The sequence below is a fragment of the Hippichthys cyanospilos genome, chromosome 7 (assembly GCF_059441005.1).
Source record: "Hippichthys cyanospilos isolate Australia breed blue-spotted pipefish chromosome 7, RoL_Hcya_1.0, whole genome shotgun sequence".
Taxonomy (NCBI): domain Eukaryota; kingdom Metazoa; phylum Chordata; class Actinopteri; order Syngnathiformes; family Syngnathidae; genus Hippichthys; species Hippichthys cyanospilos.
In genome coordinates this window covers 12,618,729-12,640,475 of record NC_142375.1, presented here as the reverse complement: position 1 = coordinate 12,640,475, position 21,747 = coordinate 12,618,729, and the positions used below count along the sequence as shown (strand labels likewise).

Genomic DNA, 21,747 nt, shown 5'->3' with positions numbered 1-21,747 from the left:
AGTCTGACAAAAGCACGGTAATAAGCAGAATAGAGTTTGTAATGTAAACTTCAGTAATCATTATGGAAGACCAAGCCGAAATTGAACCTCAGTGAGCAATCTGTGGGGACAAAGACGAGAAAATGGAAGCGCATGTGAACTTTGTCGGGCCAATGAATGGTAAATGTAACTTTGAAAAATGCCCCACGACACTTTGGATAAAGGTAGGGTGAGCAATCTTTGTAAGAAGGAGCTTGCTTACCGCAGAAGCGGTTCAAGTTTAGCCTACCAAATAAATGCAAAGCACCTGGCTGTGACTACAGCTAAGGATAGAAATAAAGATGCTAATGAAGCAAGCCATAGTAAAGCGCATTGTTGAGCTAAATTTGAGAACTCCCTGCTTTGAGCAAGTATGCAACCGACAGGAGGAACAATATTTGTTGTTTTTTTTAATTGTTATTTTTTATTATTTGGTTAGTGACAAAAAAAAAACATCCCTCCTGATAGTCAAAACTAAACGTTGCAGCTAGCACTTGGGACTATTCTCACATATAGCAGAGGAAATTGTTACAGCTGCATCTGTTAAAGGCTGTAAAGGTAAATGGAAGGCTATTTTGGTTTATTTATTATTGTTTTTTTAAGCACACCTCCCTAATTTTGACGAAAGACATGTATTTTTCAGAGGATCTATGGGGGGGGCACTGAAGACTGACAACTGACAGAGCAGCAAAAAAATGCAAAATGCCCACATCTAAACTTGAATGCATTGACCCTTTTAATGTTTGAATTGGAAGGTGTTTGGTATTGTACATGTGTACATTTATTATAGGCTTCAACTTAAATAACTACAAAGTATACGAAAACACACGGCAAACAGAGTCAATGTCAGTAAGAAATGCTGCTTGCAAATCCCAGGTGTTTCCTGTGTGTATGAATGTGAGTGAGTCTGTGTATGTACAAAAACGAATGTTGCGGGCTGTGGCTTATGAGGATGCACACATCAGGAGTTTGTGGAGGCTTTTTCTATGCAGGTGTCATTTTATATCAAATGTTCGATTGTTAACAACCAAGAATATACGCGGCTGAAATGAGTTTCCTCCTCCGGGTTTCTGGGCTCTCCTTGAGAGATAGGGTGAGAAACCTGGGTGTAGGGGAGGGGCTCAGAGTTGAGCCACTGTTCCTGCGTGTTGAGCCAGTTGAGCAACAGTTTGGGATGCCACCTGGATGCCTTCCTGGTGAGATGTTGTTGGAGGAGGCCCTGGGAATGAGCCAGGACACAATGGAGAGACTATGTCTCTCGGCTGACCTGGGAGCGCATGGGGATCTTCCCAGAGAAGCTGGACGAAGTGACCTGTTCGAGCTGCTTCCCCCGTGACCCGAACCTGGATGGATGGATGGATGGATGGATGGATGGATGGATGGATGGATGGATGGATGGATGGATGGATGGAACTCAGAAAGTGCAGCCAAAGGTCATAATGGCAAAAAATGTATATATACCAAAATGGTTTTAGTTGTAATGTTTTGTCTTATTTTTGTTGGCAGGTTCTTGGTCACAGTACGTTGATATAACAATCATAGGCTAGCAGGGATTGAGAGGCCCACAAAAACATTCTAAAGAACAAAAAACAAGTAAAGCTATTTTTTTAGTTTATATATATATATATATATATATATATATATATATATATATATATATATATATATATATATATATATATATATATATATATATATATATATAGTTGAATTGCCCAACTTAAAATTTCATTTAAATTTGATGCTGTTAAATTTTGAGGTCGCCTACTTTTGTTATATTTTACTATATTACTACAGTATATATATTTTCCTATAGTTATACTTTTGTTATATTTTACATTGTTGGTTTTATGTGTACTCTGGCAGTTCTACTGCAAAGATTGTTTTGTGCACAGAACACAGATGTGTGACAGTTGTCACGTTCTGTCTGGGTTTTTTTCTGTTGTGAGTTTAGTTTGTGGAGTTTTGGGTTACTTTACCTTTCAGACTTCATTATAAAAGTAGTCAATAAAAATAACACATAAATAGGGCCCAGGAATATACACATGTGATTTGAGTCCATCCAAAATTCTTGAAAGACAACAGTACTGTATACATGTTCATCTTTGCATAGAAAGCAATACAACAGGTGACTGGGTGAATCGAATTACTGTTCTGTCTCTGAGAGATAATGTAATGTAAGAAATGTTTTATTCTTTTTGCAGAGGGTTAATGACATCGCTTAGGTTGTGAAATGTTGCCATGGTTACATTTTATTTCAACTAACCACAAAGTGGCAATTTACTTTCATTGGCAACTAACACTACCCCTGTAAGCTTGTATGTATACGCGTGTGCGTGTGCACGCATACATGTAAGACGGGGATAAGGCGCTGCGGTGACAGCGCGTGTGAAAACATTGAAATTAAGAAAAGACCACAGTAGACTAATTGTCTTTTTGTTTTTAACAACTGTAAAAAGATTTTTTTTTAATTATTTAAATTACATTAACAAAATAAACACAATCTACACAATCTGCCTTTTCCAAAATAATTGTTTACAGATTTTATTATGGCTATAGTTTGCAGTGGTCTAGCATCAAACCTGCAGGTATTTCTAAAATGTTGGTTTGCGAAATCAGCTATAGGAGCAGAGCAGAATATTTGACTTCAAAACATGTTTTTACAAGATTATAAATATCAGTGCAAACAATTTTAGTTTTAATTTTGTATAAAGTACTACTACATTTGTATCTGTACCCATAAAAATAGTCACACTGTAATGTGGTGGCGTAAAAAAAATAAAAAATAAAAACAGCATTATCTTTGGTAAAGCTGCAGACTTGGGCTGTAATGTATTTGCACAATTGTTTTACATATTTTTAGTGGAATGTGATTAAGGTGTATTCTGAAATGCTTCTTTGAAAAGAAGCGTATTGTTTTGTTTTGTTTTTTTCGATTCTCAGCCACTGTTCATAAAGTGCTAAAGTGAAAAAGTTGTGCCTGTCCTTGACATTATTGGTTGCTTGTTTGGATCACTTAACAATACAGATTTGATGTTAAGTGGTAACATTTGTGGCAAGATCACCAATTCCATACTGCTTTCCAAATTAACGTGTTAAACTCTTAAATTAAAACTAGCAAAGATTAAAAAAAAAAATCAAAACACCTCCAGTATAATTATTTTTCTTCATTATATACTGCATATTGAGGTTTTCGAATAACAAATGACAACACAGCTTCAACTAGGGTGCTCGTTGGATGAACCTTTGAATTGTGTTTGTTTTTGTCCTCAGATAACCATAGAAACAGCAACGGACTATAATGTATAACAGCATACCATGCACCACAAAACCAAACATTGCAATTAATATTCAACATCGGCCCAGCAAAGTGGACAGATCACTGTAGGCAAAAAAATAAGATAAAATCCATCTGAAACATTGTCGATTTATTTGGTTTCAAAAGCAGTGAGCAACACTAGACAAATTTAATTGAGATGATTTCACTCGGCCTAGTGTGTATGTACGGTTAGAATCATTGCGTTTCTTGTGTAAAGTGGATTTTCTGTTTTATTTAAAAAAAGAAAAAGAAAAAAGGTTCCGGATTTAGCCTAAAGCACCTCAATTCACCTTTATAAACGTTTTAAAAAAAAAAAACACCTTTGTAGAAACAGGACATGAAACTAAATTACAGTGAAAATGTAGAATTTTGTTCACGTGGTTACATTTTAATCAAGTTTTGAAAGGGTAACATTTGAATTACTGTTGTTGTTGGTAAAGATTAAATTAAATCTCAAGGAAATACCATAAAGATAATGAACAGTTAAACAGTAACATTTTTATCAGTGCCACAAAAAGGTCAGCATTTATATCCTTGATTTTATATTTTTTCTCGTCTTGATTTTTTTTTCTTGTATTGTACGCATGAATTCCAGTTCTGATGTACCTTATTTAGTGTTGTGGTTGAATCATGTAATCATTTTAAAATTGAGGGATTGCCATGTGGTAACACACATTTATTATCCAACACGCTTTCTGTTCTTTAAAATATTGTTAGAAATGTTGTTATATTGAAAGTTGGATTTAGAAACTCAAATGTCACACTAGCTTTAAGGTAAACGTAATAAGTAATAAGTGATTGGATCATTCTGAAGGCATCCATCCGTCCATTTTATTTACCACTTATCTTATTCAATATCATCAGGTGCTGAAGGTTATCCCAGCTAACTTCAAGGCAGACTACACGCTGGGCCGGTCGACAGTCCGAGGGCACGTAGTGGGAGTGGGAGACAAACCCATGACGTCAGCCCAAAAGTCAAATGAGAGCACCGCTCTACCGCCGGTGAGTTTCAAGGCAGCTTACACTTATTTATAACTACATGGACCAAGTCCGACACAGACCCACAGTGATACATTGATTGCTCTTGCTAAAAGGCAAAATGTTTTGAACAAATTGTAACAAAACCTTGATAAAACAGTGATGTATGTGTATGTACTGCTGTAATGGTGCAAATGGTCAAATTAAAACAACCACTGCAGCTTTTAAATATTTTGGTTTTGAAATATTCTACTGAAAATTCTATTGAATAATTGAGTATTCAAATGTGCGGGGTATGTATATTTTAACTTGGTCCAGGAACAAATCTAAATCTAAAAAAACAAAACTGACATTTTTGTCTGTTAAACTGCCTCTGAATAGTAATCTCAGCGCTGTTGGGCAGTGCTTAGCTGCTAACTACTAGCTGCTAATGCCGCTAAACACTGGTAATTTGAATGAAATTAAGTGTTTTGTTGTGGGACGTGTTCATGTCATGCACAATTGTTTTTCAGAACAATCGGTGTTGTGGTTGGTTTGACTTCTTCTTCTTCTTGACAGTATACACAATATGTCATACCTGAGACGTGAAAATGTCTTGAGCTTTTTTTTGAGAGGCTTTTTTTTTGTTACTCCAATTGCATGGCGACTTGTTTCACCCCTAAAAGAAACTAAAACGGTCTTGGTATGTACGCCATAAAAATCTGTGGTTGAAGTTTTGAAAACTGCTGGTCTTTCAAAAATTGCCCCACAAAGGGTTAAAGCCACATGGTCAAAAGACCTTACACTGGTTCATGCTAAACATACGCCGTCTGGCCTGCTTCTTGTTGTGATTGACAGCTGTCCGCACGGCGTACTCAAAAACCTGTTCGACCCCTCGCTTGGTCAAAGACGAACACTCCAAGTAGCCTTTGGCATGCACTTCCTGAGCCACGCGCCTTCCCTCTGCCGCAGAGATGCAGCTGCCCCGATGTGCAGCCGACTCCCGCAGATCCGTCTGGGTGCCCACCACCAGCACCGGCACCGTGGGTAAATTCTCCCGAATTTCTGCCATCCATTTACTCTGCACATTAGCCAGAGAGTTGCGGTTGGCCACAGAGTAACATACGAGCACCACGTCGGCCTGCTGGTAGGATCGGGGCCGGATCTGCCTGAAGTTGTCCTGGCCCGCCGTGTCCCACAGGCCCAGACTGATCAAAACGCCATCCAGGTAGACTTCCGCCCCGGTGTTATCGAACACTGTGGGTTTGTAGGTGTCGGGGAAGGTTCCCGAAGTGAAACTGACCAGGAGGGCTGTCTTTCCAACCGCGCAATCCCCAACCAAGACACACTTGACAGACATTTCTACGGCTTGTCCTGATCATCTGAACAGTTTGCTTCTCTCCCGGGGAAGTACGACAGCCTCAAGGTTGTCAGAGGCACCTCATGCTGTTCTTTGTAAGGTGATGTATTTTTTTGATATTGCCTGTTTTTGTCCTACAGGCAAGCGCTCTAGATGTCACTTTTGTCTTTGTTACGTGGACCTTGTTGAGTTGGCCTGTGGTTTGTCAAGAGGTGAAAAGGCCAGTTGACTCTGAGGGAAACATTAAGAACAGATATATCCAATAGGTTATATAATGTACATTTTGCTAGTGTCACATTCAGATCCATTTCTGTCACAAACACATATTGCATAATTATTAAGATCATTTGTACTTCCAATCAGTGGATTACAGTCATACTGTACAAACCTCCAACAGGAAAATATACGAAATCAATTAGTCAAATTCATAAATGTAAATGCAAGAAAATATTGTTACAATTTACAAGGCTTCTTGATTTTACAAGCATGAAAGTGTACGCGCTATAGTGTTAAGTAGGCCGTCAACCTTTTTGAATAGTCTATCATATGTGAATCGCCTTTCTGACATTTATAATCGTTTCAAACAAGGTGTATGTAAGAAGATATGTGATTGTATCACTGGCAATGTTTTATGTTATGTGTTCTGGTTGTCTTATTGTTCATGTTTTTTCATGTTATATTCCACAAAGTACTTTGTTATAGTCGTAGCTGTCGTGAAAGCGCTCTAAAAACAAAGATGTATTGAAAATATTCTTTTTTCTACCATTGATCTTTCAGACTTCAGCATTGATACAAAGAGGAAACTCATTTTAAACATGTTGTGAAATGTTTTTTTCCACTTTTTCTTTGCCATATCAAATCCTTCAATGTATTTATTCTTTTCTCAAAGTATTACTTTGAAATCCCACTCGCTTTTGAGTTAAAAAATTACACACTGTATTTCACACTATCAAAATAATTTAAAATCTAAAGAAGAAATGTATGCAGACTTTAAAAACTTACTATTCTTCAGTCTTCTTACGTCTTCCTTGTTGCTTGCTGTCTTGCTTGCAGACAACCGGATGTCCGTCATTCACAACTCTAAAAGTTAGCCGTTTGTCGACCCATTTACTGACTTGCTTCCTGACTCCCCCAGCAAGTAAAAAGACAATGCTTTGGTGTATGTGTATTATATATTTTAGCAGTCGTCAGGTGACAAAGAGAAAAGCCACTGAAAAAAGAAGACAAGAAGTGACAAGTACTGCACATCCGCTTGTCGGTGGGAGAAGAGTCCCACATCACTCCCCCCACAGCAGCGGCATTTTAAAATACATGTTCATATTTCTAGATTTCACTGATGATAGTTTGTTTGCCTCAAATTCAACAAATTTGCCTCTTGTGTAGTCTTTCAAATTTGCAGTCGGTTAACATTATCTAATGGTTTGGGCATCTAGTATGTTGTTTCCATTTTCAGTTAGCAAACAAATGTCAAACCATGAAAAAGAGACTGATCATTTTTGTGTATCACAAAATATAATAATTGAAAGTTCAGGCTTAGATCAAAAATATGAAATGAAAACTGAACTAGGACCCATTAACGATATTATATCAAGGTGTTTGCCTGATCATTGTTTTCAGCTCATTGTGTCAACATAGAACATCACATGTGGACCAATAGACTAAAGATCACTTAAGCACTGTTGTTTTCTATCAACTATTGTCCAATAATATACAAGGAACATAGTGTGCAGTGTTTACCAAAGTCTACACACCCTGGTTCCAATGCCATGTTTTTGGTGAACGGGGCTTGTTGTCACATGGACAAGTTGTCACATTGCTTTTATCTTCTTCACTAGAGTACATTGCAAAAAAGTGAATCACAAATGTTCTTCCTTTGTATGATCAGATCGTTGTGTCCTCTCTGAGATGAAAAGACCACAATGTTCGCTGAGATGAGCGCAAATTAACCGTATTGCACTATTCAGAGTAAAAAAATGTTAACCATGAGTCACCATGTTTTTTAAGACAACTTGAAACTAAACGCAATTGTAGAAAACATGGCAGTTTGGGGAAACGTCATATTGGGTTTAGTTGTAACATGACATTTACTGTATGCAAAGAATGGCCCAATAAAAATGTACCCCGGGCGCTAGAATTACCTTTCGGATGATGAGTCTGGTAGAAAAGAAAAGATGTTTACCTCTCCTAATAAATGTATCTGTATCCAATTGTTGGTGGAGTATTTCAGGACTGGTTTGAATTCCATGAACAATTCATGTTTATTTATTTATTTGTTTTTCTATTATTATAATCTAGAATGATCAGTTTAACAAAGGTAAAATAGGCAGACGAGCATTTGTTCCATAGGAAACACATAGTTTTAAAACTATTTCCACCTCTGATGTGGCCTAAAATGATTTGATTTTTGATCACCAATTCACAATGAAAAGTACCTAACGATATTTGTTTTTCACTTTTTTTATTATTGCCATGGGAAGTAAGTTATGTGGTAGTAGTGGGGACGACACAGACAGGCAACTTTACCGACGGGTATTGAATGATACAAGTGTGAGATTGAGGCTTAAATAACTTTTCATTTGTATCACCCTGCTGCACTTTTATCTGATAGTTAACTTAGCAGAAGGGTTTTTTTGTTGTTGTTGTCACTCCAGACGACCGACACCTCCAATGCTGCTTTGAGCAGGCACAGCAGGGGTAAGGAAAAGACAGACATTGCTCTCTTACCACTTTTTTTTTGGTCTGACAAAGCTCTAAAATTGTACTATTCATTTTTTGAATGTAAAAAATTCATTGCTGTTCTGTGTCCTCAACGAAATGATATAGTTCATTAGATTTTTTTTTTTTTTTTCAAACGGTCGTTCTATCTCACTCAAGCTATCTTGACCGGTATTAACACAGAGGGAGCCGAGCCTTATGTCGTTCCTGCAATACTCCAGACACATCTGTGGTCAGAAGTGCCAAAATGTGGCAGGCATTTAGCATTCACACAGCAACAGACAGCAAAATTGATTGTTGCTTGAAATCTCAATCTACCGATGTCTATAGCGTTACACAATATTTGTGTGGGCCAGAAGCAATTCTGTCAATGGAGTCCATCAACAAAGGTCTATCTTAATGAGTTATTCTTGTTATTTTTCCATACACGTAAGGAAATAAGTTTTTCAGATGGAGTGCCATCAACTTAGGATACCTCAGAATTTCTTTTCCCATTATGGCCTTAAATTTTAAATGAACAATAACTTTATGAAAATTGGAAGACCCACTTGCAAGCAGCTTAAAAACATGGCCCTAAAGGAAGGGAGTCGGCAGAGGGAGAGGAGTTCCGTTAGCTTCACGATCTCAAAGACTATGACACAATAGCAATTTGGGGTGGATGGTCCAATATTGTGGAAACAAAACGTAGTTACTGTATATAAATACTCAAGTAACAACCCATTAAACAAGCTGCAGAGAGAAAAACCCAAACTTTAACCAATTAAAGTATAAATTATGCTGAAAACTTGATGCAATACATCATACAAATGATTGAGATGAACACATTAGCCAAATTTGAAACAAATATAGAAATACAGCTCAGATTTGATTGAACATAAATATACATTTATGTAATCTGTGGAAGGCATGCTATTGACTTGCTGTAGTTCATGGTTTTTAACCAATTCGTCAACCGATTTGTCAAAAGAAAAAACACAAAAACATAAAGGTAATAAAAATTTATTCAAATTTAGCATTTTCATAACACATCATCATTAATTAATTACAAGAATATTTATTGGTATTAATAGCGAGATTACAGACTTTGTTGTTCAATCGCAAGACATAAACAAAAGCTGCGAATTTTTAAATTCTTTTATAATTTCTTGATACAACCATTTCCTTTCAACAATTAATAAACATTATATACAAAAAATACAACCCTTTCTTTACAAACTGTACATTAAATTGCAGGATAACAATATTTCTCAAGTATTTAGAATTTTTCCACCTTAAACAACTACAAACAGCAATGCAAAAACACACACAACTTACAGAAGGCATGTTGCAAATTGAACAATACAAACAACCCTGAAGCTGAATATTTTCTTTTCTCCATTCAGGCTTCTATTAAGATTGAAATGATTTTAAATATCTTAAAAGACATGGAGAAAACTGTAAAGCCGCCACAGTGGCAAACTGTAAAAAGGAATTAAGGTATATAAAAAAAAAAATGCATACATTCTTGGTTTCCAAATGTATAAAAATAATTATTGCTATAGTGAAACAGTGATAGAAAATACCTAATAAGGATCAACAATAACATCAGTGTAAAAAAAAAATGTTAGTTTTGGGGCTGTTTTAATACGGTAGAACGTAAGACACAAGGAGGAGGTAGCGTGTACCATACTGATCTGTGTGAATATATTGTTAGCATTTTTCCTCATAGTGGATTTAACACAAATGCTCTCCCTCAGCTTTTTTACTTCAAAGAAACCACCACTAGACCCGGCTTGGGTTCTGTGAATCTGAAACATAAGAGAATATATGAGAAAAGGAGCAACTACAAGTCAATTGTGTTTGTGTGTGCATGTGTGTACCTGTAGTGTGTGTTGTTGAGGTAGTTTATAACAGCAGGGCGAATGCGAGCCACGCCCCCCTGGCTGTGGTTACCTCTTCCTGTGATGACAGAGAGCTGCGGTCGACACAGACCTTGTTCACAGTCTGCAAAAAGCAGTTAAAAGAACACATTTGAAATGAACAAGTACACAAATATTGGAAATATTTTTGTTCAACTTCATCCCTTCTTCCACCCATCCATTTATAAGCTACTGCTTTATCCGTGGTCGGGTCGCATTGGGGCAGCAGTTTGAGCAGGGAAGCCCAGACTTCCCTCTCCCTGGCAACTTGGTCCAACTCCTCCGGAAGGATCCCCAAGCCAGCCGAGAGACATAGGCTCTCCTGGGTCGACCCCGGGCCTTTTCTCGGTGGGACATGTCTGAAACACCTCCCCACCTCGTGACCATAGGTGAAGGCCGGAACGTAGATCGCCCGGCAAATAGAGAGCTTCGTCTCTCGCCTCAGCCCTCTCTTCACCATGACCAACCGGTGCAGCGTCCGCTGTGGTGAACCTGTCGATCTCCTGCTCAGTCCTACCCTGACTCGTGAACAAGACCCCAAGATACTTAAACTCCTCCACTTGGGGCAGGATCTCATTCCCGACCAAAAGAGGGCATTCCACCCTTTTCCGATTTTTCAGATTTGGAGGTGCTGATCTTCATTCCAGACGCTTGACACTCGGCTCTGAACCGCTCCAGTGAGAGTTGGAGGTCACGGCCAGAAGAAGCCAACAGCGCAACATCATCCGCAAATAGGAGAGATGCAATGCTGAGACCCCCAATCGAACCCCCTAAACGCTTTGGCAGTTCCTAGAAATGTTGTTCATAAAAGTAATGAACAGAATTGGTCCAACCCTTACTGAAAACGTATTCGACTTACTGCCCCAAACTCTGACATCGGTGGTAGAGGCCCTTTTCTCAACTCAAAACTAGCATGGTATTCTTTGCTTCTCCAATATGTTCTGAATCAATGCCACATACCTGCAGTTTTGTCATGTAGGATGCGACGCAGATGCTCCAGGGCCTCGTGCACGTGCAGCCCATGGAGGTCCAGGATGTTCTTAGGTAGAAGCGAAGAATTGACCCTCTCAAAGATCTGGACTGCTGCACGGTGGTTGGCCTCGCGCATCCGCTGGCCGTGTAAGTGTCCCTGTTGGAAAAAGTACAAAAATTACTTTTTTTTCCAAAACAGAGCGTATTTCCTCCTAACTAGAGAAGTTATTACACATAGAGTTAGGAATGGGCTTTTAAGCAAGCTTTTGACTGTAAGGACTTGGAGTGTTCAGAGACCTTTAGATGGGCAAGGTCAAAGTGGACGGATGTAACAAAGTTGATTTTAATTTTGTTGCTATTTACAGCAAAAGTGTGCCTTTTTGCTCATTAAGAAATAAAAAATGGGAACAATAATCTTTTAAGTGCACATTACAAATCTACTTCATGTCCAACAAATTAGTATTTTAAGGGCATTTTAGAGCGATAAAAATTCTGCGCCATGTTTAGGCCTTTGAGATGGTGGATCTATTGTCTGATGCATTTTACATTTTACCTGCAATGAAAAACAACTTGCGTAAATATTGACATGAGGTGGTGGTGTTCCACCTCACGTTCTCAACCCGAAAATCAGACAGTTATGTTTGGGAGAAGGTGATTACCTGCTGTGCATAAAAAGAAGCCACCTCTTTGTGTCCTTGCTTGTAAGCCGCTGCAGCTTTGGAAAAACTCTCAAGCTGTCGACTTCTTTGCAGACTGGCTTCAGCCCTGAAGTCCTTATATTCAGGATCTTCAATGTCCTGATAGTTCTGGGAGGGACCTGTGTTAGAGTCTGAAACTTTCTGACTCTGCAAAATAAAGGAACATTAAGGAAATAGATGATTATTCCACACCAGTTCAATCGTTGCATGTTCAACACTGCTGTTCAATGCTTCCAACTTTGTGCAAATAATTTGGGATAGGCCCTATACTGATCCAGCAAGAATGTGCTCCTGAACACAAAAGCATCATTAGACAAGTTATAAAAAAAAGTTTATAAAAAAAAAAAAAAGAAAAAAAAGTCTTGAACTTGAGCCTCATAAAACACCTTTTGGACTAACAACAGCTCAATGTGAACCAGGCCTTCTCTCAACAGTGAACCTAACACCAAACATCTTCTGGATTAAAAGACAAAAATTCCCACGGACACACACTAATATCTTGTAGGAAAAGTCTCTCATTTTATATGAGCATATATTGGAACCAGATGCCCTCATATTTTTGACTGGGTTTGTAAACAAACAGATACCTTTTCCCTCTCTTTGCTGGGAGTCCTTGGGTGGTCGGCTTGAGCTGGTTCTGGAGCAACAACAGTCTTGACAGGCCCCTGGTCTAGTAAAGAGTTCAAAAAGAGCTCCGTCTGGCTGAGAGAGTAGCTGCGGATTTGATAAACATGTGGACTAATTAGTCATTTGGAAGATACTCATTAGTGGCAGACAGTGGATTTCAAAAGAACGTGAGTGAGAAAGAAAACAGAAACAACTCAAAGCAAGATTTGGATCTTACTTATGATCCCTGAATATGTCCTGGAGAAAAAGTCTGTCAATGGAAGGGAATTTGGAGTACAGCTGATCTTCTTTTAGCAGTGAGGCACCATCACGCCTGCTGAGGTCTGATCGATTTTGTCTTGACTGAAAAAAAGGGCAAGGCTGATTTAACACAAGGTGATTAATGAAAAGTGTATAATTACTGTGTGCATTACCTTCTCCATGTTCTGCAGAGCCAGCTCCTCTTTTATAATGTCCCGTAAAGAGACATATGGCTGGGAGACATTCCAGTGGTCCATCACTGGCATCCCTGATTGTTTGCCACTTGGAAATCGTGATGTTGGTTTGCCCTTCTGAGTTTCACTCCGTGGTACTGTACCTTGTGAAGTGGTTAATGTGCAAAAAATGTCCTATCAGTTCAAATACTAAGTAGGTCACATACTGTCAAATTAGTAAACTGTCAACCATGCGCCAATATAGTGAGGCTTGCTGCAATACAGTGAGCTTTGGCCTGATATTGCTATTAATATATTGTGACATCAAGTGTGTATCAAGTGTTTTTGTTTTTACAGCAGGTTTACATGATGAAAGTGTCATTTTGGCTCGCAAAAGGTAAAATGTTGCTGGCATAACAAGTCTATAATAAGTCAACACAGATCATAAGTTTTGAAAGGGCCACGGGACATTTTGTACAAGAAAACTGGGGACTCCAGAGTCAGAGAGATTAAGAACCCCTGAGCTGCTGCGGTTTTATTGTGTGTTATGGAAAACAGGTATTCAAAATAACATTTTGTTGTAGAGTGAACACTTGTGTTTGAACAAAGAACCTTTCACTACATGTACATGAGGATTCTCTGTGAAGCTAGAATGAGATGACCTTGACAGATAAGTAAGTTTAACAGAGAAATGCTTCTTTGTGTTTGGGCTGGCTTTTTTCCAGAAGGAGTTGAATAAGAATCTTCTTTTCCACTTGTCTCTTCGCACACTCACAGACCACTAGACTTCTCTGTTAGACTTGTGTCTATTTCAGGTTTCAAATACAACGAAACTCAAAAGAATGATTTGGTTTCAAGTCTATTTTACTAATCTCTCTTCTATCCTGAAAATTCCATGTGTGAGTGTTGTTTTCCCTGGTTCCAATCCATGAGTGTGTTCCAACTTACCGCCCAGAAGCAATTGACTGGTAAGAGTTGCTTGTCTGTGTCGTTCCTATGAAAGAATACACGCATAACTTGCATATATCCATTCAAATTGAATCACAAAAGTAGAGTAGATTTTCAAGTTGGATTGCTACTGTCTCTATTGGATATTTTGTAAACATTTGCTGTTCACCTGGATAGTTTCTTTCCACTTCTGGTGAATCAGTTTAGCCAGGTTCATGTCCATCTGCACTGCATAATCTTCAGAATAGCATGTACCTAAATATTGCGGGCACATACAGAACTTCTTGTCATAAATGATACATGTGTGAATATTAATTGATTATCAAAGTTATTGATTATCATGAAATGTGTCATTTGCATTGTTACCTGGTTCGACTCCCACAGGTCCAAATAGTTCAGTGAGTTGCAGTGCCAGTTCAGTGGGTAATTTCAGTTCCACACTGTCAATGTTCAGGACTTGGAAGCCTGTATTTTCAATGACCCTGGTATTGTCGTGCTTTTGTCTTTCTTCTCTCTCCAATTCATCCAACTCAGCCTGCAAAAATCGGTGGACCTCTTCCAAACTGGCAATGTCTTCCGGAGTCGCAAAACTTAACTCTTCCATTACTGCGTTGAGCTCAATGTCATCCAGTTTTTCCAAAGAAGGCATGCTCGAACTATTTGTTTCTTTGTTTGAATGTATATCTGGCAGCTTTTTGGATTGTACTGGGGTCACAGTGCCAACAACTTCAAAGTCAGGATCCACGGTCGCACCAATTTTACTAGCCTGCTCATAAGAAGATTGTTGAAGCACATCTGCAATAGCAGTTGGCGCTGCATGAGGAAGTTCATCACCCAACTTGGTTTCTAATGATGTTACCAACGGTGTAGTCTTTTGCTCAATTTTAACGGGTTCCTCCTCACGCATTTCCTCCAAAACATCCTCATCTCTGAAGAGCCTTTCTCCAGAATCAAGTAACAGGTTAGTTGTCCATTCCATGTCCTGGTGGCATTTATCATACAAGTCCTCCAATGTCTCCAAGCTAACTAGTTTGAAATGACGACTAAGGATGGTCAGCCTCTCAAGGCGGCTTTGCGCTGATTCAAAATCTTTCTCCTCTAGCTGTGTGCTTTTGTCATGCACCATGCGATATGGTATTGTATTGTGAGTGGATGGCTTAACTGCAACAGCAGCAGAAAGTGCAGATGCAACCTCTGGCATGAATCGCGAGGAGACACCACATAGGATTGTGATGTAACTGCAGTTGCTGCAAGCAGAGGCAATGGTATCTACTGGGCCGTCTTGATTGTTAAGACGCCAAAGAAGGGCAAAGTCCTGAGGTTCTGTCTGGGTGGAACACCCATTTTCTGAGAAGAGAGGCGAGTCAGTTCCCGGAAGGACCTCTTCCTTGAGCTTGGTGCACATGCTTGGTTCAGGATTGAGGCTGATATTATTTTCAGAATGAGTGGTGACTGCGCTCTGATCAATCTCAAACATTTGTGACATGGTATTGGAACAGTCAAGTGTTTTGATAGAAGGCAGACAGTTCTGAGTGAAGGTGAGGGCTAGCTTGCAATGCTTCCCTGATCTGCGACCCTGACGCTGCTTCCGCTCTTGACTGGATCCACTGGAACTACAACTCACTGGTTCCAAAGGATCAGTACCATCACTAGAATGTCTGCTTCTAGGCGGCACTGTCAATTCGCTGGCTGTCTGATCTTTGCATTGTTTTGTGTCTGTCTTGGTGTCGCTGGCATCTGCAACGAATACACCATCCTCATGCTCAGTGTCACAGCTTTCTTCCATTTCGGTAAAATCACATGTGGTAACAGTCAAATGGGTATCTGCAGTAGCAACTATTCCTGTTTCACAACCGATGTCTAAACTTTTGCAACTTGCTTCATTGCCACTTTGTAAAATCTCACAATGATCGTTGAAAGACTCAGCAGCTTTCCAGTTTAAAACACAATCTGGCAAATCAACTCTATCATTTGTCTCTGTGTTCATATTCTGTATTTTTTCTTCACTGTCACGCCTAGGGCCAAGACATTCTTCAATCTTGCCATCTGTATCTAAATTCTGTCCATGGCAAAGAGAAACAGGTGTTGAAGATGAAGAACCAGACTGGCAAGTAACTACACCGGTCTGAATGAGATCAAGAAGTTTCTGGAACTCAGTCTTATTAGTTCCAGACAGCACTTTGCCTGTGTCATTGCTGACTTCTTGAGACATTTCTCTGTCTCCACTTCTATTGCTGTCCTCATAGTTTTCATTTCTCCTTCCCCGCCGCTGCTCTAGGGGCCCTTCGGATGGCCAGTCACCTACAAAATGCAACGTCTCGCACATCTCTCGCTCTTCCTGACTTACTCCTAATGCCTCTACTTTGTTCATCTGTTCTTTCATTATTGCCAAGTCAACTGATTGATCAAATTCTTTCATCAGATCTGTAGAATCTGATTTCCTAGTTGGTCTTTCTCTTGGCACCCTCTGTTTAATAGATTCAAAGAAGGCTACAGGGAGTTCATCACTGCGGTTGTCTTCGTTCATGACCGATTCCACAATACAATCAGGTATCCTCTGTTCTTCACCGAGATTTATTCCATCCAGCTGAGAATCCAAAGCACCCAGGTCCAGGTCCTCACCCTTGTCTAAATGTTCTGAGAGATTTCCAGTTGGCTGGAAATCAAGTGAATCTGTTGATTTGTCTGTGTCATCTTCCAACTTGGTCATCTCACTGGGGTGATCAATAGATGACACATCAGGAAGAGAGGAAAAGAGATGAGGTCGAGAATTCTTAAGTCGGTCCATAAGCCCTGGTTCACAAACGAGGTCAGGACATTTTGCTTCAGGAGTCACACACCTGAGGAATGGAAGAAAAGTATAATAGCCTAGGGCCAGTGTTTCTCAATTAAGTGTTAATTATTTTTACCGCTTTTATACAGACCTAGTCTAAAACAGAAAAAAAACAGGCACATTAAAGTCACTGAAACTTTAAAAAAAAGGGGAATAAAATTCTTATTTTATTGCAATTACACTTCACGTAGCAAAAAAAAGATTATTTTCCCTGGGGTCACCTGCGCCCCCCCCCCCTGGCATCAGCTCGCGCCCCCCCAGGGCGGCCCGCCTCACTATTTGAGACGCACTGGGCAAAAACAGATCACCAATCCAATCAAAGATCGGGCAATATGTCTAGTGAACGCGCAGGTCAACAGAAAAGCTATACAGAGTTTCAACAACAGATCTATCATAAGCCATGAAGCAGATGTTTTTGTTACCAAACCGAATAATGAAAAGAGCTTGGAAAAAAATGTACACTGTACACATATATATACTCAGACAGCAGATTCATTTCTGTGAAGAATTGTGTAATTATATTAGTATTGTATTCACGTTTGTATTGACGTTTGCAAGTTGAGCTCTGCGCAACTGTGATGTCAGAAACAGGTGGATTTTGCTGTTTAATTCATTTTCCACAAACGTTTTCTTTTCCTGACATGTTCTGCTCAACTTTCTCTCACTGCCTCTACTTCTACCATTGGCTCAGGATGATCTTCTCTAAAAGATGAGTAATCACTGCCATCTCATGGCCATAACTAATCATTTCAGTATCTGATCAGCTTGATACTGTTATGGACAGCTCGCAAAGCTGTTCCACCATCAAATTCCATTAAAAACGTATTTGACGAGAATTTCCATCTGTGGAGGTTTTCACTACGATTCTTGTTGATTGCTTTCAAAGAGTCAATCAGAAAGTCACATTTAAGAGTAGCGGGGGCCGATAGAACATATTATTTGTAAAGGAAATTTTGGAGCCGTCTCCCCTTTAAATAAAGAATATAATCTGTCACAAACTTATCCTGGCATTTCTGATTGATACTTACTGTATGTTTCTGTTCTCCAAGTGAAGGCGCTCTTTCCACTGGGGCTTTACTGCACCCATGATTGACTTGACTGTTACAAAGCGCTCATAGCCATTCAGCATGCGCCGAATTGTCTCCACAGACACACCGTGTTTGCTGCGTCTGCACAGGTGTACAGACAAACGAAAAGACATAAAACATGAAGTCTTTCATGTGAATTTTACAATATTGAATGATTATATTGTTATGTAATTCCTCTATCTTGCTCACCTCTCTAGCTCTCGGGGCTTGTTCTTCCACCAAGTGTCAGGCTCACGAAACAGGACTTTGTAATTATGTTTCAATGCCTAACACATAGAACCCACCAAATGAATTAACAACAGGTGTTTTTTTTTGAAACACCATTTAGAAATATGAATAGAAAAGAAAAAGCAGTTTTCATTTTACCAAAGATATTAAGACCTGACTGACCTGGGCAACATATGGCTTCATCTCCCAGCCCTGCATATTTGTATTGTCAATTATGATGGGGTTAGTTCCTCTCTCAAAAGCTTCTTTGGCTATTGGGTGAAGGTGAAATATGATTTACATACCTTAAGAATTTCAATTTTTAAAAATGCAATGGTCAAAACTAAGTTACTAATGACTGTTGCATGTCATTTAATTACACATACCAACCCTACATCTGTGTTTACCTCGTTTGTGGTTCCACTCATGAGCCTCTCCTAGAGTAGCAGGATCAAAGTGATAGCGTCCTTGATGAGTGAAGTAGTCATCAGTGCTTAATGCAACTCCACCTGGATTGTGTTCTACAAGAGCACTGCAAAGATGAATAAAGATGTTGTATGGACAATTACTTATCAGCATAATATATGAACAAATGTATCTGACCACCACTAGACAATTCAGCACATGAAGAGCTTTAGGATGACCTCCTTCAGACACATAATTATGTTGAACACAAATGATGAATTACATTGAGAATAATCGTCTATAAAAGATGGATGGATGGATGGATGGATGGATGGATGGATGGATGGATGGATGGATGGATGGATGGATGGATGGATGGATGGATGGATGGATGGATGGAACACTTATTGGTACCAATGGTAAAAGTGGTATCAGTGGTGTAAACATTGGGCAGATGTGACAGAAATATTACATCAAGTGATAAACAAACACTGTTGGTGATATTGTTCATTTCATACCGAGCCAAAGTGGATTTCCCAGATCCTGGTGGGCCACGTAGCAAGACGAGCACCTTCCCTTCCAAACGAAGTCTGCTGGACTGAGCAGGTACAATTCCACCTGAATTATTTGCAGCTGCAGCCATAGCCCAGGATTTGGGAATCGTAGCAGAATGTCTTAGAGGTGCTTGATTGATCTGGCTTCCCCAGGGTGAGAGATGTCCAACTGTATGGTGTGAAGGTGCAATAGGGGTGATGAAGCACGGTCCTGGGTTTCGATGAAAACGAGGAATGAAAGCAGGTGAATGAAGGTTCCATGATGTTGTGGTCACCTGAGAACTAAATTCTCCATCTGTATTTTCAGAGGGCATGGTGCCAGTAGGTTGTAAAAGAATGTGGGATGACTCATTCTTTTTATACAACTGAAAGGCAGAGGGCCGCCCTGAAGCTACAAGATCCAACTGAGGATTTGGTCTGTCCGCAGACTCTTCTGTTATGAGATGTGTGAAATCCACAACTGACTTCTGACCGTCACCGCTGCCACATTCCCAAGTGAATGGAGAGGAAGTTCCAGAATGCACCAAATCTCCTTCAAGACATGCCTGTCTAGCAGAGCCCTGTTCACATATAGGCTCCTGGTTTAAATGAAGCAGCTGAGGGAAGACCTGCTCCGAAAACTGTGGTGGCGGCAAAGAGGAAAGTGATATGTCACCAGATAAATATTGGCTATTAATGTTCTCTTCCTGTTGCGCAGTCAGGTTCTGTAGCTCCTGATCAACTTGAAGGTCCAACTCTTTTGTTAGGAGGGCTTTTGATGATGGAGAGGTGACTTGCACTGATGCTTCTGAAGAGTCGGGGTCTTGTACAGGTTGAGACACATGATGGGAACCAAGGAGGGCTGCGGCAGTGCTCTCAAAGCCAGACACTGGTGATTGAATGGGGGCTGCAAGTTCAGCAGCAATTGAAAGTTCCAACAGGGAATCCATGGCATTTTCGACTGCAACACATAACCTAAAATTACTTTATCTGGCTTATTCCAATTTTACCAGTTACATTATCATAATTAAAAGTTGAAAATTTGGGAAGGCATCTTATCAATTGCAATTAAGGCACAGAGAGGCACTTTTGAGTCTGACTCCGTGGTAGAGAAGGACATTCAGAAATCCCCAATCCAATAGAAAATAACTAATAAAAACTTGCCTAACAAATTACTTGTTGATTTTTCTCATATTTATCTCAGTACCTTAATTAATATACTGCACATTCATGTTGAGAAACTTCACAATGGAAATGCCGTGAAGACTTGCCACCCACCCACTCAACTGTCACCCCACTGACACAAACAAACAACAATTAGGCTGGAGAAAAGACAAACCAATCGTTGATTCAAGCTTAAAACAAATGTTGCACAATACATTTAGATAAGTAAACAAATACTTGGTTTGAATATTCTGCAGTGTTTATTCCTTTATCATTTATGGATACAATCCAAAAATGATCATGATGAGGTTTATTAAAATAGTTATGTATTCAAAGTACCAAATACTGTGATAAATTAAGTAAATAAATAAATAAATAGTAAAATATATTACTGTAAATTTGTAGTGATTCTATTAATTCTATTTTGTTAGGTTTCAACAAAGTACTTCATGTTAACGCGCTTGTCAAACTAGATTAAAAAGGACATACGATGAAAATAAACAATAATAAGCTCTTAAAATTTAGGGGTGCTTGAATTCAATTTAAGGATGCTGGAGCACGCCCCAAAAATGGACTAGCAACGCCCATGGCTACTATTAATAGCGTTTGTTTTCGTTTCGGTTAAAACGGATTTACGATGCATTACTGCTCCGGAGCTATTTGAAAGTAATTGAATGCACTTATAATAAAAATGCATGTGTACCTTTGAATTCAGCCTCGGACAGCACAATGTGTATAACTTCAGGGTCCAAATGGGAGAATATCTCCTGCATCTTATGAGTGATTTTCTCCCTGTCGGCGTCTCTTTCGCCGAATGAAAAGTTAGACGCCAATGCGACGTCATATCCCTGAAGCGGTCCGAAACCAAAGTTTTCTCCGGGAGGAGCCCCGCCGGGGACCCTGGTCGGGCTCTGTTCGTTTTTCTTTCTCCGAGGCATGGTGGCACGTTTGAGAGAACTCCTTCACTTGTTCACGTTAGCAGAGCTACGCGGAGCTAACTGCGAAGCTGGGGACAAACACGGAATTGGAACAAACATTTGTGGTGGCAAAAAAACAGCTCCGTAACGGTCAACATTATCCTTTCGTATCATAAAACGGGAACAAAGTTTAACTCATAAAGGTTTTATATATTTGTGCGAAACCAAGTAGTGAGAAATATAAAAGGTGACTATTAACAAGGCAGTGTGAGCTACCCTCTCTGATGGCCGACCTCGGAAACCGTAATGTTGACTTCAAAATAAAAGCTTTGTTGACGCCACGGAGATAATTTCAAAATAAAGGTTTATCCCGTGCAAAACTCCTAAAATATGTTTACTGCGGGAAATAACGCTACAATACACAATCAAACTTGAAAGTCTCATGTTTAAGGGAAAGTTGAGTACGGTATAAAATTAATCGTTAATCTCGGCGGTGCAGTGGTTAGCACGTCCGCCTCACAGTTCAGGGACTCAAATCCACTTGGCTCCGGCCTTCCTGCGTAGCGTTCGCTTGTTCTCCCCGAGCCCGTGTGGGGTCCCTTGGCTTCCTCTCACATTCCAAAAAAATATGCATGGGAGGTTTATTGAACATGCTAAATTGTCCTTGGGTGTGAT

At 39.5% G+C, this 21,747-nt stretch overlaps 2 protein-coding genes across 3 annotated transcripts; both read right to left on the bottom strand.

Annotated features, from left to right (window-relative positions):
* Positions 1–2,999: 2,999 nt before the first annotated feature.
* rhoh (ras homolog family member H) lies at positions 3,000–5,818 on the bottom strand. The gene has a single exon (XM_088419737.1). It carries the CDS (start codon positions 5,652–5,654, stop codon positions 5,085–5,087), a length of 570 nt encoding a protein of 189 aa, XP_088275863.1. The 5' UTR covers positions 5,655–5,818; the 3' UTR covers positions 3,000–5,084.
* A 3,534-nt stretch (positions 5,819–9,352) lies between these two features.
* Positions 9,353–21,343, bottom strand: n4bp2 (NEDD4 binding protein 2). 2 transcript variants are annotated; one of them, XM_088420275.1, is made up of 16 exons: positions 20,859–21,343; positions 18,977–19,952; positions 18,461–18,585; positions 18,237–18,325; positions 18,036–18,112; positions 17,787–17,927; positions 14,292–16,765; positions 14,095–14,180; positions 13,926–13,971; positions 12,978–13,141; positions 12,782–12,906; positions 12,525–12,651; positions 11,899–12,084; positions 11,228–11,396; positions 10,229–10,352; positions 9,353–10,156 (listed from the first exon to the last, which is right to left on the bottom strand). In XM_088420275.1, exons 1-16 carry the CDS (start codon positions 21,091–21,093, stop codon positions 10,111–10,113), a joined length of 5,190 nt encoding a protein of 1,729 aa, XP_088276401.1. In that variant the 5' UTR covers positions 21,094–21,343; the 3' UTR covers positions 9,353–10,110. The 2 variants fall into 2 exon arrangements, with proteins under 2 accessions (XP_088276401.1, XP_088276402.1); XM_088420276.1 differs by having other exon boundaries at positions 12,978–13,135.
* Positions 21,344–21,747: the final 404 nt, after the last annotated feature.

Coding starts and splice junctions, on each gene's coding strand:
- n4bp2 (XM_088420275.1), bottom strand. CDS start 21,093: ATGCCTCGGAGAAAGAAAAACGAACAGAGCCCGACCAGGGTCCCCGGC. Junction 19,953..20,858: donor GTCCGAGGCTGAATTCAAAG/GTACACATGCAT, acceptor TATGTGTTGCAG/TCGAAAATGCCATGGATTCC. Junction 12,085..12,524: donor CCAGCAAAGAGAGGGAAAAG/GTATCTGTTTGT, acceptor TTTATTTTGCAG/AGTCAGAAAGTTTCAGACTC.
- rhoh (XM_088419737.1), bottom strand. CDS start 5,654: ATGTCTGTCAAGTGTGTCTTGGTTGGGGATTGCGCGGTTGGAAAGACA.